This window comes from Rattus norvegicus, chromosome 18 (assembly GCF_021556685.1).
Source record: "Rattus norvegicus strain SHRSP/BbbUtx chromosome 18, alternate assembly SHRSP_T2T, whole genome shotgun sequence".
Taxonomy (NCBI): Eukaryota; Metazoa; Chordata; class Mammalia; order Rodentia; family Muridae; genus Rattus; species Rattus norvegicus.
Window position 1 is genome coordinate 73,446,249 of NC_141551.1, and position 16,376 is coordinate 73,462,624.

The 16,376-nt window shown below is 45.2% G+C and overlaps 1 protein-coding gene across 5 annotated transcripts in view; it reads left to right on the forward strand.

Annotated features, from left to right (window-relative positions):
- Positions 1–16,376, forward strand: part of Epg5 (ectopic P-granules 5 autophagy tethering factor) — a 97,558-nt gene that overhangs the window by 24,407 nt on the left and 56,775 nt on the right. For all 5 annotated transcript variants that reach the window (XR_015642426.1, XR_015642427.1, XR_015642428.1 and 2 more), the window contains exons 10-16: positions 623–778; positions 2,305–2,462; positions 4,802–4,956; positions 7,570–7,710; positions 10,986–11,150; positions 14,381–14,500; positions 15,602–15,858. Coding sequence is in view for 2 of the 5 variants with exons in the window: in XM_087593254.1 (XP_087449380.1) it covers positions 623–778; positions 2,305–2,462; positions 4,802–4,956; positions 7,570–7,710; positions 10,986–11,150; positions 14,381–14,500; positions 15,602–15,858 (1,152 nt within the window). In the remaining 3 variants the exon portion in view is untranslated. The remainder of the gene's footprint in view (positions 1–622; positions 779–2,304; positions 2,463–4,801; positions 4,957–7,569; positions 7,711–10,985; positions 11,151–14,380; positions 14,501–15,601; positions 15,859–16,376) is intronic.

A 16,376-nucleotide genomic window follows, 5' to 3' on the forward strand; every position in this document is an offset into this window, starting at 1 on the left:
ACAGATGGCTGTGAGCCACCATGTTGTTGCTGGGAATTGAACTCAGGACCTCTGTGGAAGAGCAGTCAGTGCTCTTAACTACTGAATCAACTCTCCAGCCCTGTCTGTCTGTCTGTCTGTCTGTCTGTCTGTCTGTCTGTCTATCTATCTATCTATCTATCTATCTTTTTAATCCAACCTCTTCTCTCAAAAGAAACTTTATAAAACTGTAAAAATCTTTCACTTTCCCAGTTTTGTTCTCCAAACTTGAACTGATTTATAGTCATTTTAGTCATATTTGTGAAGATCTATAGGATGTCCTCAAATCCTGGGGTCCCTTAGACAGCTGAGATCCTAGTATTTGTATCTATACTGTGCCTTGTAGCCCTCATGTAGCTGAGGGTGGCTATGAATGCAGCCCAACATGAAATGGCGGACATTCTCTTTCCTTATTTACCTGTCCTTATGCCTTCCGCTAAGGTCATTAGCATGAGGATTGGTTTCTCTTTGTTTCTGTTCAGAACTGAGCAGATAGTAGGTGTACAGTTAGTACATACTGAGGATGTTATTTCTTCTCATGTTATGTAATGGTGTTGCTGAGTGAGTGACTGAAGAGTGCCATGTTGTTTTCCCTCATACTCAGGATGACCCTTGGCTATGTCAGTGACCACTGGGCACAGTATGTGAGCCACAACACAGATGTGAGGCTGACATTACAGCCCTACTCCATGGAGAAACTGCAGATCGAGTTTGATGAGCTGTTTCTCAGAGCTGTCCTACATGTCCTGAAAGCCAAAAGGTAAGAGGTAGGGAAGCGCTGGGTGAGAGCTCCTGCCTGGGAAGCAAGGCGAGCATGGAGGTCATTGATTGAGTGGGCCCTAGAGTGAGGACTTGGTGTGTTTCATCAGCTTTTTATCTTGGGTAAATTCTGGGCCTTAATTTCCACATCTGTGTTGCTCTTAAACCTGAATGTGATCCAACACACATCAGTATCTTGGAAACAGCCTCTGTGATGGATAGTTTTATATTAACTTGATACAAACTACAGTCATCAGAGAGGAGGGAGCCTCAGTTGAGAAAATGCCTCCAAAAAATTGGGCTATATGCAAAACTTCAGAGTGTTTTCTTTATCAGTGATTGATGGGAAGGGCCCAGCCCATTGTGGGTAGTTCCATCCCTGGGATGCTGGTCCTGGGTGCTATAAGAGAGCAGGCTGAGCAAGCCATGGGGAGCTAGCCAGTAAGCAGCGCCCCTCCATGGCCTACCTTGCTTGAGTTCCTGTCCTGACTTCATTTGATGATGTGATGTGGAATCATAAGTCAAATAAACCCTGTCCTCCTCAAGTTGCCTTGGTCATGGTGTTTCATCACAGCAGTAGTAACCCTGACTAGGATAGCTTCTCTCTCATTCTGGTCTAATAAGGATCTTTGGTTCAAAACCCAGCATTTTTTCTTAATATTCTCCATATGTCTGAGAGGTCTCATATATACATTTATGATAATAATGTTGACTTTGTTTTTGTAAGGCTGGAATAAATTGATGATGTATGCATATTGAACATCGGAGCATGGAAAGCTCAATGATTAGAAGCTTTTCTCGTGTTTGTGGCTTTTCATGATGGGTGCTTCTGTGTAACAGCCTTGACTGTCCTGGAACTTGCCCTGTAGACCAGGCTGGCCTTGAACTCACAGAGATACACTGGCCTTTGCCTCTAGAGTGCTGGGATTAAAGTCATGTACCACCACTGCCCAGCAAGAATGAAAACCTTTTTGTGCTAATATAAGTCTACATTTGCCTCATGTGATGTGTAAAAGTAAACACAGGCACAGTAAAAATACTGTATAAAGTCATCATTATGGCTATGTACATAAAGTATACACAAACATCCATCCGCATGTAATCCTTCAATCCTGTTCAGATTTGTCCCTTCCACTTCTCTGTCTTTCTCCCTCTTGACTGGCCTGTTTCCTCTCTCCAAATAGCCCTTGTTCTGCTGAGTACGGTTACATTGTGTGTGTACACACTTTGTTTATGGACATCTAGCTCCATATCTTGGTGGTTGTGGATCATCCATCAGGCTTTCATGTTTAGACCTCAGTCTCTTCCACGGTACATACTATTAAATATGTGCAAATATCCAAAATGATAAAAATTCCCCAAATCTCAAATCCTCTTGGTACAGAGCATCTGGGATAAAGCGTCCCTCTTTCCATATTCTTGTTAGAAAAGTAAGTGGTAGGGCGAGCGCTGGTCTCGCTTCCACTTCCTTAGTGTGCTGAGGCTCGCTGACACATGAACTGTGCTGTCGCTCTTTATCCTGTGCAGACTCGGCATTTGGCTGTTTATGTCTGAGATGCCCTTTGGCACGCTGTCGGTCCAGATGCTCTGGAAGCTGTTCTACCTCATGCACCAGGTGGAGAGTGGGAACCTGCAGCAACTCTGTGCCTCCCTGCAGCCGGCCGAGTGCAAGAGGCAGCTCCAAGGTACCTGAGCAGGTGCTGTCTCTAAGTGTGCCTCACGGCCACAGTGTTAGTCCTGCTTCTTGAAGCACTGTGGTGTGATAACTTTGACACTCAGGGGACTGCTTCACTTTTCATTAGTTAGATGGGAGGCAGCGTATCTCAAATCCAGATTTCACCAGGTCCAACTCTGGGCAGTAAGACAGTGATGTAACTTTGACGAATCACCTTTTTGCTATGTAAAATTCTAGTCAGATCGCCACGCCTTGTTAATTGTCTTGAGGTCTGTCAAGGCTTGTGCCCAGTTGTTCCATTGATTTTTTTCTGTTTTCTTTTTCCTAACCGTATTGGTTTTATGAAGTAGGTAAGAGGTAGACAGCAATGCTTCAAAAACTTAACTGTGTAGCACAGTGGTCTGCATGTGTACTTCGTATGTGCAAGGTTCTAGGTTTAATCCTCAGAGACAAAATAACCCCCAAACCAAGACAGCAAGAATTAGAGTGAAGACTTGAGTGGATTTTGATGCATACTAGCACTGACCTGTGGATATCTATGTGATAATGTTAAAAACGTTCTTGCAGAGGACCAAGTTTGGCTCCCAGTACCTACAGGGATGTTCCAGGGGATGCAGCACTCTCTGGTCTCCTCTGAACTGCACATGTGTATTACACATGCAGGCAGAACTACCCATACTTATAAAATAAAAATAAGTGAACCATTTTCAGCCAGGCATGGTAGTGCACACCTTTAACCCCAACAGTTGTCTGGCCAGTCCAGCCTGCATAGTCAGTACAACCAGGGCTGTCTCACACAAATTAAAACTAAAACTAAAAAAAAAAAAAAATTAGACAATTTAGTTAGATACAAAGATATTTCATTACCCTTCAAATTAAAGAAAATATGGAATAAAACCTAATAGAATACTAATAGTATTAAAAACATACCAAAATCTTTCCTCAATTTTTTTTTTCAGAGCTGGGAACCGAACCCAGGGTCTTGTGCTTGCTAGGCAATCGCTCTACCACTGAGCTAAATCCCCAACCCCCTTTCCTCAATTTTTAAACTTCTGCATTGCTTAAAAGAAAAAGCACATTCACTGTCGGTGCTCAGGAGGGAGAGGCAGGCAGATCTCTGAGCTGGGGGCCAGGCAGATTTAGTGAGTTCTTGGACAGACAGGGCTATGTAATGCTATGTCTCAGAGCGACAGCAGCAGCCCCAGCAACAAATCCAAACAAGGAGAAAGGGAAGCATACTGTATAAACCTAAACAAATCATACCATTGGCAGGTTTTTGCAGTTATGCATTATTTTTTCTTCATTCTCTTTATTCTGTGTATATATGTTCTACACAAATCTACTTTTGTTTATTTGCCTTCCTATTTCAAGGTTTGTTGTTTTTTGCACTTCTCTGCTTCATAAAATATTTCCACACTGTCCCGGGAGGTGCTCACATTACTGTTTCCATAGTTGAACGTGGCCTACCTGCTCGGAGAGTTTCATAACCTCTTGCCTGGCTACCAATTCTGTGGGTTAAGTGACAGACACAGGTGAGAGCCCGTCGTTCCTCCGCAGGGGCCGAGGACGGTGAGCCTGGTCTCTGACTCAGGTTAGTCCTCTCCTCGTTAGGCTGCTTCTGTAGTGCCATCTTCTGTCCCAAGTATTACTATCCTCAGACTGGAGTATATTTCACAAATGGGCTTTTTGTCCATATCTTTTTGTAAAAATTTTGCTTTTTGTGCCTGGTTCCTACCTGTATTACAGAGTTATCAAATTGGTAAGTTACAAAGTTGTGTATTAAAGTATAATATTGCTTACACAGCATCCTCGGAGAATGAGGCTGAATGGATTATGTACTGTTTGTTTTATCTAGTTTCTTGTTCACAATCTTAGTTTACAAGCTGCTCTGCTGGGTTTGGAGTGCCATGCCTATGCTGAGCAGTTGCTGGCCGTGACAGTTTGCAGTCATAGTGTCTGTGCTCCTGTGGCTGCAAAGGAGCCCAGGAAAGTCACCTGTGCCTGTGGACTGGCAGTGACACCACAGCAGCAGTGCTTTGCACTGCCTTGGGTTGTCCTCCAGATTTGTACCAAGTTTTCTGCTTCATTCTGTCTTTTAAAATAGCTTTTGAGAACACGAGGCATAGTTTAATGTTAACTTTTTGCTTTGAGTCTACACTATATTTCTGTCTGTTGGGACCTCAGAGGCCAGTTGATTCAGCTTCTGTACTCGTAGGGATCCATTTTGGAAAGAGGAAGATCCTTTCTACCTATTTGTAAAGTTCTAATTTTTATGCCATCTTTCTTTGTGATAGTATAACTCAATATATAACCATACTTCTACATTTTATTTTTTGATGTGAACTGCAGACCCAGAACATGTTGCGAGCTTTGAGAAGTGTCTTTCCTCCATGAACAGCTCAGAGGAGATCTGTCTCCTGACGACCTTTGCCCAGATGGCTCGGGCCAGAAGAACTAATGTGGATGAAGGCTTTATTAAAATCATTGTTCTAGAGATCTATGAGGTTAGAGTATGAACTTTTGTCAATACTCTGGGCCTTCTGGCCATCCATTCATTCTTGGGTATGGCTTTTTAGAAACCCAACTTACTGAGCTTCCACAGCTCCGATGATGCGAGGGAGAATCACAACGTCATTCGCCATAAGGACTTTTGAAAATTTGTATTTTATAATTCTGTTTCCCATTACATTCTCTTGACATTCTATGCAAACTTTTGGTTTTCTATACATAGAGCTTTTATTGTGTCTACTATAGCCACACAAGCCAATGCCACCTCAGTGTTCCTGCCAGTGACATGGAGAGATGACCTCCAAGTCACTCTAAGTGAGAGTGCAGAACGCTGAACTTGGAGGAGGTTCTGGGTTAGCTCTGCTGTTAGTTGCGTGTCTAAGCGGAAACGGTGACTTGCCATTTTGCCGTTACCTTTTCATCACACAGTGCGCAGTGGACTGAGGGAGACCCTCACTCCTGTTGTCCCCTCTCTAAGAGAGGAGCGGCACAGGACTGCAGGGGTCTCAACCTCCCTGCATCCCAGACCCTGCGATGACGTGCCTAGAAATGGTGGGATACTCAGGAAACCCCTCTTCTGCCTCCTCCGAGGGAGTCAGCAGTGGGCAAGCCCAGTTCTGATGCTCATTTTGTAAACGGGCACAGTGAGCTCCTGAAGACGGTGGTGGTTTAGCTTGGACGACAGTCCCATAAACTAGGGTTTTAGAAACTCTTAGTCTTAGGTTTTTGTTTTGTAGGAGAGATTATGTATTTCTATAAAATATATTAAAATGATTTTAGTGATTTTTGTACATTAATAAGTCTAGGTATTTGCCAGAGTCCAGCTCCAGGGGAATTCTGGGCTGTAGGCTGGAGGTGTGGCTGAGTGAAAATGAAGACAGTCAGCAGGTGCTGACGTCTAAGCAGGTGGCTCCGCACAGCTCGAGCCATCCTACATTATTTATGCAAGGTCCACAGCATTCAAGCAGGAGCAGTTCTGACTCAGTGTCTCCTTAATCACTTTCCACAGATCATCAACATTCCCCCGTTTTGCTTCTTTTCCTCTTCCGCACTCCTTGTCGTCATGAATTGACCTTCACTCCACATCTAAGCATCAATTAACCTTTCCTTGTGTTCAAACATGCGTTTTCCGTTGCAAGCCAAACGTTACATCCAGCCAGCACCTCCTATTGTCCTGTGCCTAGGCTGGCACCTGACGTGCTGCTACAGAAACGGAAGCTCTTCAGGCTCTGTGGCCAGCCTTTAACAGAATGATGCTTTTACGGTTTACAGTCAGCAGAAGGTGTGATACCGTACCTAGAGTAACACTTCTGGGGATGAATCTCATTTCTGTGGCCCACATATTACCTTTGTGGGAACAGCAGTGTAGCCCTATTCCTCATACGTTCTCACAATGGCAGTGATTGAAACCTGACTCTCTTTTTTCCCCCAAAATTAGTTCATTAAGTTTACATCCTGATTGCTGCCCTCACCTCCTGGTCCCCCATTACACACTCCCTCCCCAGCCCTCCATCTCCTCTGGGTATCTCCCACCCTGGCACATGAGGGCTATCGCATCCTCTCCCACTGTGGCCAGACAAGGTGGCCCAGTTGGATCCTGGCTGCTGGGATCAGGTTTCTCTTCTGAGTTTCTTCTTATACTTTTGCCTCCAAGAGGACTGGGAGATTTAGATTCCTTTGCCAATTTTTCTTTCTCACTGGAGGGATATCTGACCTTTTGTGCCCTTTATTTTTTCCGTGTATGTTCCGTAAGTTCTTAATGCCATCATCTACGTTCTTAGAATGTAGTTATCGCTTTAAAACAGTTAAGCAAGAAATCATTAATCTCAGTGACTTCCTCCCAATTACTCAGGATGACTGCAGAGGCAGCCAGGGATAGCCCGGAGAACCGGTTTCTAGGATAAACTGCAAAGAGAGCTTTGTTTCTCTGTAGACATTTTCAGAAAAATTATCAAAGACTTGTGCAAGAGACTTTTTCCCAGTAAACCAAGCCACAGTCACAACTGACAAAATGAAACTAATTATTGTCATTAGAATAAACGCAGTGAAAAGCCAGGAGGGCTTGAAGTTTGAGCACTCCTTAGGGTCCTTGCAGGGTCTGTGGCAGCGTCTTGTCTACAGGTCCTTTCCAGGTGGGTGGAGTCTCCAAAGGCCCTGCCATAGGAGCTCTATCTGCAGAACACTCATTGCTGTTCCCAGAGGTTACAGCATGCATGGCTTCCTCCAGGTACTCATTTGTTTCAGCACGAATGAGAAACTTGCTCTTTTTTGAGATGAGATTTTACTGTGTTGCCCAAGCTGGCCACCAACTAATGGACTTGAAGGATTCTCCTAGTTCAGGCTTCCAAATGTTTGTGGCTTCAGGCCCGTGCCGACTGGGCTTTGCTGGGGTTTAGTCTCTGGGGTTTAGTTGAGCTCAGGGTGTAAATAGTTGCCATTTCCCCTGTTTTCTCTCTGACACCCTCTAGCGTCAGGTGGGTAGTTTGCTAGCTCAGGTTGACAGGTTTCTGAGGCTCAGGGTGAGGTTATGTTTTGTGGGGAAAACTATGGAAATGAGTTTTAATTGTTAATTAGTATTAAAGCTTTCATTTCTCCCGGCTCTCATTTAGGTATCTTACGTCATACTGTCCACCAGAGAGACTTTTTCAAAGGTTGGTCGAGAGCTTTTGGGGTCCATCGCAGCTGTTCACCCTGAGATTATTTCTGTCCTTTTGGATAGAGTGCAAGAGACCATCGACCAAGTTGGAATGGTAAGAACGATGACTATCTGGCGTTTTAAAGGAATCCTGAAGTAGCTGGGTATCATGGTGCACACCTTTCATTCTTGGAGGAAGATGCAGGTGATGGTAGCCTGGTCTACAGGGCAAGTTCAGGACAGTCAGGGCTGTTGCACAGAGAAACCCTGTCTTGAAAACCCAACCAAACATGCAAACAAATCATTAAAAGACACCGTGAAGTGAGGAAACCCTGGCAGTACTAGGAGCATTGTTGGGAAGGACTCTCCACCAAATGAAACCCAGGTGCCAAGGTTCCTGAGGCCCAGTGTTGTACAGGGCTGCCTTCCACCTCTTGTTCTCGTCAGTCCCCTAAGGCCCAGTGTGTTGTACAGGGCTGCCTTCCACCTCTTGTCGTTGCCAGGCCCCTTTGCCGTCCTCATGCAGTGTTAGAGAGCTTTATTGGCTAGAATTCATCTGCCACAGCACTCACTGGCGAAGGTGGCATAGCCATGGTGTGGCCATCGTTACAGCTAAGTTTTGAGCGTTTTTCTCATCTCACAAAGAAACCGTCTTCACAAGGCTTCACAGACCCTTGGCTGCCATTCCTTATCTGCATCCTCCTTGGCCCTAAGCAGCACTGACCCGCCTCCTTCTGCACACAGCTGCCTGCTTCAGACATTTTATCTCAGTGTTCTCACAGCGAGTGGTCTCTTCTGTCTGGCTTATCTCACTTTGCAGAATGTATTGTAGTGTTCCTTCAGAATTTCCTTCCTTGAAGTCTTGAGTAATATTTCACTGAATTTCTGTCTCACATTTTGTTTATCCATTTGTCAGATGATGAGCATTTGGCTTCTTTCCTCCTTCTGAATTATGAGTGTTGCTGTTATGAGCATAATTGTCAACAAATACATTTTGAGGGACTTTAGTTCTTATTTTATTATTTAGTGAGTATCAGATGGTCAGGCAGTGCCTTTACCGCTGAGCCACCTCACCAGTCCTGTTGTCAGTATAGTTCCAGAGCACAGAACTCAGAAGTGTGTTTGATGACAGTCTTCCAATTAGTACCAAATTGTGTGTGTGTGTGTGTGTGTGTGTGTGTGTGTGTGTGTGTGTGAGAGAGAGAGAGAGAGAGAGAGAGAGAGAGCGAGCGAGCAAGAGCACATGTATAATTTATTTTTCTAATTTTGTAGTTCAAATATTGGCTCATTTTCAGAATGCATATTTTTGTATTGTTAATAATTCCATTTATTATTCCCGTAACCTCTTCAAGTAAAATTAGTGGGGTTTTTGGTCTTGCAGTAAAAGCATCAATATATTTTAAACCATTATAAGTTATATATTGTTGAAACAGTACTAGAAGATTTCCCTCCCTACCTCCCCTCCATTTCTCTCCTCTCCACTGAGTCTTGCTAGTGCAGGCTGGCCTCATAGTTCACAGTGATCTCTTGTTTCAGTCTCCTGAGTGCTTGGATTACAAGTGTTTGCTACCGCGCCTACTGGAAGTGTGATTTAGTAGTGCATGGCTTAGTTAGTGCATTCTGGGCAAGTGCTCTAACACTGCTGTCAGCTCTCCGCCAGCTCTATTTTCTAGGATTCCTAACTGGTGCTTCCTGTGTAGTTGCTAATGCCTTGCGTTTCTTGCCTTGTCTTATGGTATTGACTAGAACCTGCACTCCAGAAGTGTGAGTATCGCTCTTGTGTCGTTCCTGTGATAGGGGAATAATTAACGCTCACCGATGCCTAGCATTATTAGTTTATGGTTTCTGTTAGACACCTACGGATTCAGGCAGGACTCTTCTGTTTTTGAAGTTTCTATTGTACAGCCCCAGCATACTGTGCGGACTTAACTCTAGGGCAGGGCTGCTGAGATAGGAGGGTTAGGAACTGGGAATCTACTGCCAACGTTGTAGTATCACTCGTCACAGATGATAAACAGACTCACAATACTCAGTTGTATTAGCCAGGGTACTATAATACAATAAAGGAGCAGAACCGATAGACTGAATATATATACAGATATAAAGGAGGTTTATTAGAGTAGATTACCAGCCGTGGTCCAGGTAGTTCAAAACGGGCTGTTTCCCATTGGACAGGCCAAGAACCTGGCAGGTGCTCAGTCCATGAGGCATGATGTTTGATGCTGGGGTTCAGGGGTTCCTAGAGAGGCTCCGGGTCCACAGAAGTGGGCTCTAATACCAGCACAGGGGTGCTACAGCAGCAGGGTGGATGAACCTGCTAGCGAGAGTGTAAGCAAATGGCAAAGCTTTCTCTTCCAGGTCTTTCTATATGTGCTGCCATAGAGGGTATGGCCTAAATATAGGGCAGGTCTTTTCATTGAACAGCCCTGTTTAACACCTTGTAAAAGGAGTCAGTTAACACAGTGACTCTTGCCTGGATTCCTAGTACTTTGGAGGCTGAGACAGGAGAATCACAGGGAGTTCCAGGTTAGTCTAGGCTACATACTGTTACAGACTACTCTGGGCTATTGAGTAAGACCTTGCCTCAAAAAAGCCATAAAACAAAAATGATGTTATAAAGTTAATTATTTTCCTGATCACTCTCTTAAAAGAAATTTTATTAATACCAACTTGCATTTTCTTAATTTGTACACACAGGTAATTTAAAAGTAGTATCGTAGACTTTTTTTTTTCCACAAACAGGTTTAATCTAGAATATTTTAAATATATGTCAAGTAGAGGGCTATCAAGATGGCTTAGCATGCAGAGTGCTTGTATGCAAGCATGATGACCTGTGTCATCCCTAGAACCCACGTAAGGTAAAAGAAGAGAGCCAGTTCTACAAAACTGTCCTAGAATTCCCATATACACCCATACCAAGCCTGTTCATGCCCACACTTAGGACTAGGAGACACACATGCACATGTGCACACACATTCTGATAAATAGAATTTCATACTGAACCTAGCATCCAGTTTCAGAAGTTATCAGTTCTTGGTTTTGTCTCATCTGCCCTCACACTGATGTATTAGCCGTCTCAACACCAGGCTGCTCTCACTGTACAGAAGAGAAGAGTCAGTGCTCTGTCATCACTTGAGATTTGTGTTCTGTATGGTATTTACCTGGATGGAAACGTGACAATTTACTACTAAAAAGCTGCACCTATGCGAAGGCCTGCCTGTGTTTTAGGTTTATCATTAGCTTAAAAATGCATTTAGTTTTATTTGCTTGTCCATGATGATAATTTTATTTGTCTCAAAATCAAATTCACCTCCACATCCTTTCCAAGGAAAATTTGCATGCAGTTTAATAACGTTCCTGCGTCTTTATTGACTGTTTTCTCTTGAAAAGGTCTCTTTATACTTGTTTAAAGAGCTGCCTTTGCACCTTTGGCGGCCTTCTGCCTCTGAGATAGCTGTGATTCGGGACTGGCTACTGAGCTATAATCTGGCAGCAGTGAAGAACAAGCTGGCCTGCGTGATCCTAGAAGGACTGAATTGGGGATTTGCCAAACAGGTACGCCATTTCTGAGAAGTAGGAGGCTTTACGTGTACAGGTTGTGGAAAGGATTTCTTTTAAAGCAGTGACATTTCTGTGCTGCTGCTAGGCCGGCAGATTGTTTCAGCTGTGAGAGTTTAGACTCGTCCTCTCTCCCCCACCCCTCTGGGGATTGTACCTAGGACTTTGTACATGCCTGGAAGACACTCTACCACTGAGCTATATCCCACAAAGTATCTTTTTTTTTTTTCTTTTTTTCTTTTCCGGAGCTGGGGACCGAACCCAGAGCCTTGTGCTTCCTAGGTAAGCGCTCTACCACTGAGCTAAATCCCCAACCCCAAAGTATCTTTTCTTTAACTCTGTTGGTATTCTACATTAGAAAGCTCTTAGTGCTTGGGCGTTGACTCAGTTGGTAAGGTGCTTGCTGAATAAACACGAGAGCCCAGGTTCCATCCCTAGTGACCACGTGAACACTAAGAGCCTGTCATCTCACAACTGGAGAGGGGACACACTGGAGAGGGGACACACTGGAGAGGGGACACACTGGAGGGTGGACACACTGGAGGGTGGACGCACTGGAGGGTGGACACACTGGAGAGGGGACACACTGGAGGGTGGACACACTGGAGGGTGGACGCACTGGAGGGTGGACGCACTGGAGAGGGGACACACTGGAGAGGGGACACACTGGAGAGGGGACACACTGGAGAGGAGGACACACTGGAGAGGGGACACACTGGAGGGTGGACACACTGGAGAGGGGACACACTGGAGGGTGGACACACTGGAGAGGGGACACACTGGAGAGGGGACACACTGGAGAGGGGACACACTGGAGGGTGGACACACTGGAGAGGGGACGCACTGGAGAGGGGACGCACTGGAGAGGGAACGCACTGGAGAGGGGACACACTGGAGGGTGGACGCACTGGAGGGTGGATGCACTGGAGAGGGGACACACTGGAGAGGGGACACACTGGAGAGGGGACACACTGGAGAGGGGACGCACTGGAGAGGGGACGCACTGGAGAGGGGACGCACTGGAGAGGGGACGCACTGGAGAGGGGACGCACTGGAGAGGGGACGCACTGGAGAGGGGACGCACTGGAGGGTGGACACACTGGATAGGGGACACACTGGAGGGTGGACACACTGGAGAGGGGACACACTGGAGAGGGGACACACTGGAGAGGGGACGCACTGGAGAGGGGACGCACTGGAGAGGGGACGCACTGGAGAGGGGACGCACTGGAGGGTGGACACACACACTGGAGGGTGGACACACACACTGAGGGTGGACACACACACTGGAGGGTGGACACACACACTGGAGAGTGGACACACACACTGGAGAGTGGACACACACTGGAGAGTGGACACACTGGAGGGTGGACACACACACTGGAGGGTGGACACACTGGAGAGTGGACACACACACTGGAGAGTGGACACACACTGGAGGGTGGACACACACACTGGAGGGTGGACACACACACTGGAGGGTGGACACACACACTGGAGGGTGGACACACACACTGGAGAGTGGACACACACACTGGAGAGTGGACACAGGCTGCTCCACCATGGAGCTTGTGGCCTTCACAGGTACACACACTGTCGGGTTGGGGGTGGGCCAGCACAAGTCTTCCCTTTATCCTTAGACCATTTGAGGGTGCTGTCTTATCTCTGCTAGTTACTTCATTTCCTCCTGATTGTGTCCACTGCCCCAGGTCTCTTTTCCTTCTGCAGTTTGTCCTGTATGCCATTGCCAGAGTTGTTTTCTTAATTATGAGTTTGACTTTATTCTGATCTCAGCTCTGCAAACTCCTAACAGTGTGACTCTTAAATTTCCTGAACTCTGGGCATTAATTGCCCATCTGTAGATATTAATATTAATAGGCTTTCTCATAGAGTTACTACAATAAGCTAGAGACACTGCTGAAGTTAATTCCTCAGTTTAGATTTATCGATAGTTCTTATTAAGGGCTGGCTATATGTCACGTCTTCTAAGAGACATGCTAGTGATTTTGACTGTTGCAGTTTCCTGCCTCTTTACCTGGGTCTTATTAATTAGCTTATTGATCAGAATACAAACATTTGGCAGGGACAAAGGGCAGAAATTAGCTCTCTACAGCTGTGTGGCATCTTTTGAGCAAATCGTTTAATGTTTGCAGTTGTCTTGTATGGTTTGCATTCATAGGAAGGTGTTGTACAGATGGGGAGAATAATTCCAGGGAGCCCTTCTCACGGGGTGTTTCTGCTCCCTGGGCGTCTTAGGGTATCCACTGCTCTGAAAAGACACCGTGACCAAGGCAACTCTTATGAAGGCAGACATTTAGTTGGGGCTGGCTCACAGTTCAGAGGTTCAGGCAATATCATCATGGAGGGAAGCATGGCATCGCGCAGGGAGACTTGATCTGAAGGCAGCCAGGAGGAGAATGTCTTCTGTCAGGAGCCAGGAGGAGGGTCCTCTCAAGTGTACTGGGTGGAGCTTAAGCCTAAGACCTTAGAGCCCACTCCCACCTCCTAATAGTGCCACTCCCTGGGCCGAGCTTATTCTAACCACCACACTGGGATTCCTCTAGGACTTCTCCCACTGAACAGCTGCTGTGGTGAGAGCCACTGGGGTTTCTCTCCAACTCCATATTCTCCAGCCTACAAACGGAACACCTTTGCCTCCCATTTCCCAGATGTCTGCATGCAGAGTCCCCTGATTGTCTCCTCCATCCTTTGTTAGAGTCATGGGTCAGCCTCCATGAAAGGGCCAGGGAATGGAGATTTTGAAAACTGGAAAGAAGACTATTTGGAAATGTTGTAGGCTTGAAAGGTAGTATTTCTGCATGGTTTTGAGTATATCATTAACGATGAAACAACAGAGAGAGTGTAGACTTGAGGTAATAAGTGTTGTCCTGTGTGATTAATAATAAGCATTTTATGGTTGGTGGCAGAGCTCTTAACTATAATGCAGGCTCTTTAGAGATCGTTGGATGGGGTGGGCAATTATAGTCTAAGATTCTTGTTTGGGGGTTTGAGGCTGCACATGTCTTGGTGCAGAGTACTTGCCTTGTAGCTTTGAGGGCCTTCCCCTGTTGTCATTTTGTAATTTCACTTCTAGGAGATAAGAGTTTGGAGACATTTACCTTCTCAGTCCAGTGTCTTGCTTTACTGGTTTTTGTGGTTGTTTAAAGGACTACTTACTGAATACAGTACGATATGGTTGTGAATTTGTTTGTTTGTTTTTTCAAAAGGGTAACCTTCATTTGGATCAAGCATTGCACACTGAAGTGGCCTTACTAGTGCTCGAGGCTTATCAGAAATACCTGGCACAGAAGCCCTATGCCGGGCTTATTTCTGAAAGCATGAAACAGGTATTAACTCTTTGTCTTTACTGAGAACATAAGTGTCCACTTAAAACCTGCCTGGGAAGATGAAATTATAGTTTTGGTTTTATTTCTGTCAGTTCAAGATACTAATTTTAATTTTATAGATTTTAAAGATTTTTCTTTCTATTTTTTAATTGGATATATTTTTTTATTTACATTTCAAATGTTATTCCCTTTCCTGGTTTCCTGTCCATAAGCCCCCTAACCGCTCCCTCTCCCACATAAGGGTGTTCCCCCCATCCACCTCCCCTTACCGCCCCAACATTCCCCTGCACTGGGGGTCCAACCTTGGCAGGACCAAGGGCTTCCCCTTCCACTGGTGCCCCCAACAAGGCTATTCTCTGCTACCTATGCAGTTGGAGCCCTGGATCAATCTATGTGTAGTCTTTGGGTAGTGGTTTAGTCCCTGGGAGCTCTGGTTGGTTGGCATTGTTGTTTTTATGGCGTTGCAAACCCCTTCAGCTCTTTCAATCCTTCTTAAAATCTGTCTTTACTTGGAGATATGGTCTGACTGTGTAGCCCTTGCTGGCCTGAAACTCATTATATAGACCTGGTTGGTCTTGAACTGACAAAGATGCCTGGCTCTGCTTCCCAAATTCTAAGATTAAAGACCTGCCCCACAACACATGGCAAAAATAATCTTTTTTGTGACCATTAGTGTTTCAGAATTTGGCTTGAGTTATACAGAGTGTTGGTGCTTACATGTGCAACACAGGAGAACTGAGTGTCATTTTTTAAAAATTTGCAGATTGGTAGTTAAATTACTGGTGGCTTGATATTAGTTTTTATTACCACTAAATTGGCAAATGATATCAATAGGCCCCCTAACTTTGATTTGTAGTGTATATAGTGTATAGCACAGTGGTCTTGCATTTCAACCTTTCTATCCTGCTTGCGCTGAGATCACGTTCACAAAGCAAGTAAGTGGGCTGAGAGTGGAGCATTGCTCTACTAAAGTGCAGTCGAAAGGCAGTCAGTGACACATTCTCTTCCCAGGGCATCATCAGTCCCACACAGAGGTGGGCAGATGAAGTTACTAGCCTATGTGTATATGATTAATATTGTTTAAATGAATGATTGTTTCAGGTTTCCTATTTGGCCAGTATTGTTCGATATGGAGAGACTCCTGAAACCTCATTTAACCAGTGGGCCTGGAATTTAATCTTGAGGTTAAAATTACACAAAAATGATTTTGGAAGACAGAACTTTCCGGTCGTTCCCTTCTGCAACACAGTACCTGACATGACAGAATCCTCCATGTTTCATCCTCTCTTGAAGGCTGTGAAATCAGGCTTGCCCATTGGCTGCTATCTCGCTCTAGCTGTGACAGCTGTTGGCCACAGGTACTGTCTGGTGACCCTCCAGGGTAGCTTGTAGGTAGGAGTTCTAGACTCTCATCTTTTCACATCCCAATCCCGAGGCCTTCGTTAAACCCATTGGGGATTAATTAGGGTCAATGTGAGCCTTGCTTAGTCATTTATAAGGGGAGAGTCATGCCCAAGTTCACTGCTGTTCATTTGCCAGAACAAACGTGAGCTCTAACCCATCTTAAACTCCCTTGTAGGAGTTTAGGTTTGTCTCAGTCCTCTGTCCACCGAGCTTATGCTCAGTAGATGAATGTGGTAGAATGAGGGGACGGTAGGAAGGGCACTTGGTGGGGACAATGTGAACAGAGTCGATTGAATGGGTGGGAGGACAACTTTGAAAGTAGGTAAGAGAGGGTGGTTGATGTAGAGATTCTAGGAGGAGGAGTGGTCGTTTAGGCCTTTAGGCCTAACACATTACATTGTTCCCAGGAGCTCAGGTGTCAAAACAGTCCCTCACCTCTAAGGTGGAAATGACTATTAACTTGTTTTATGAA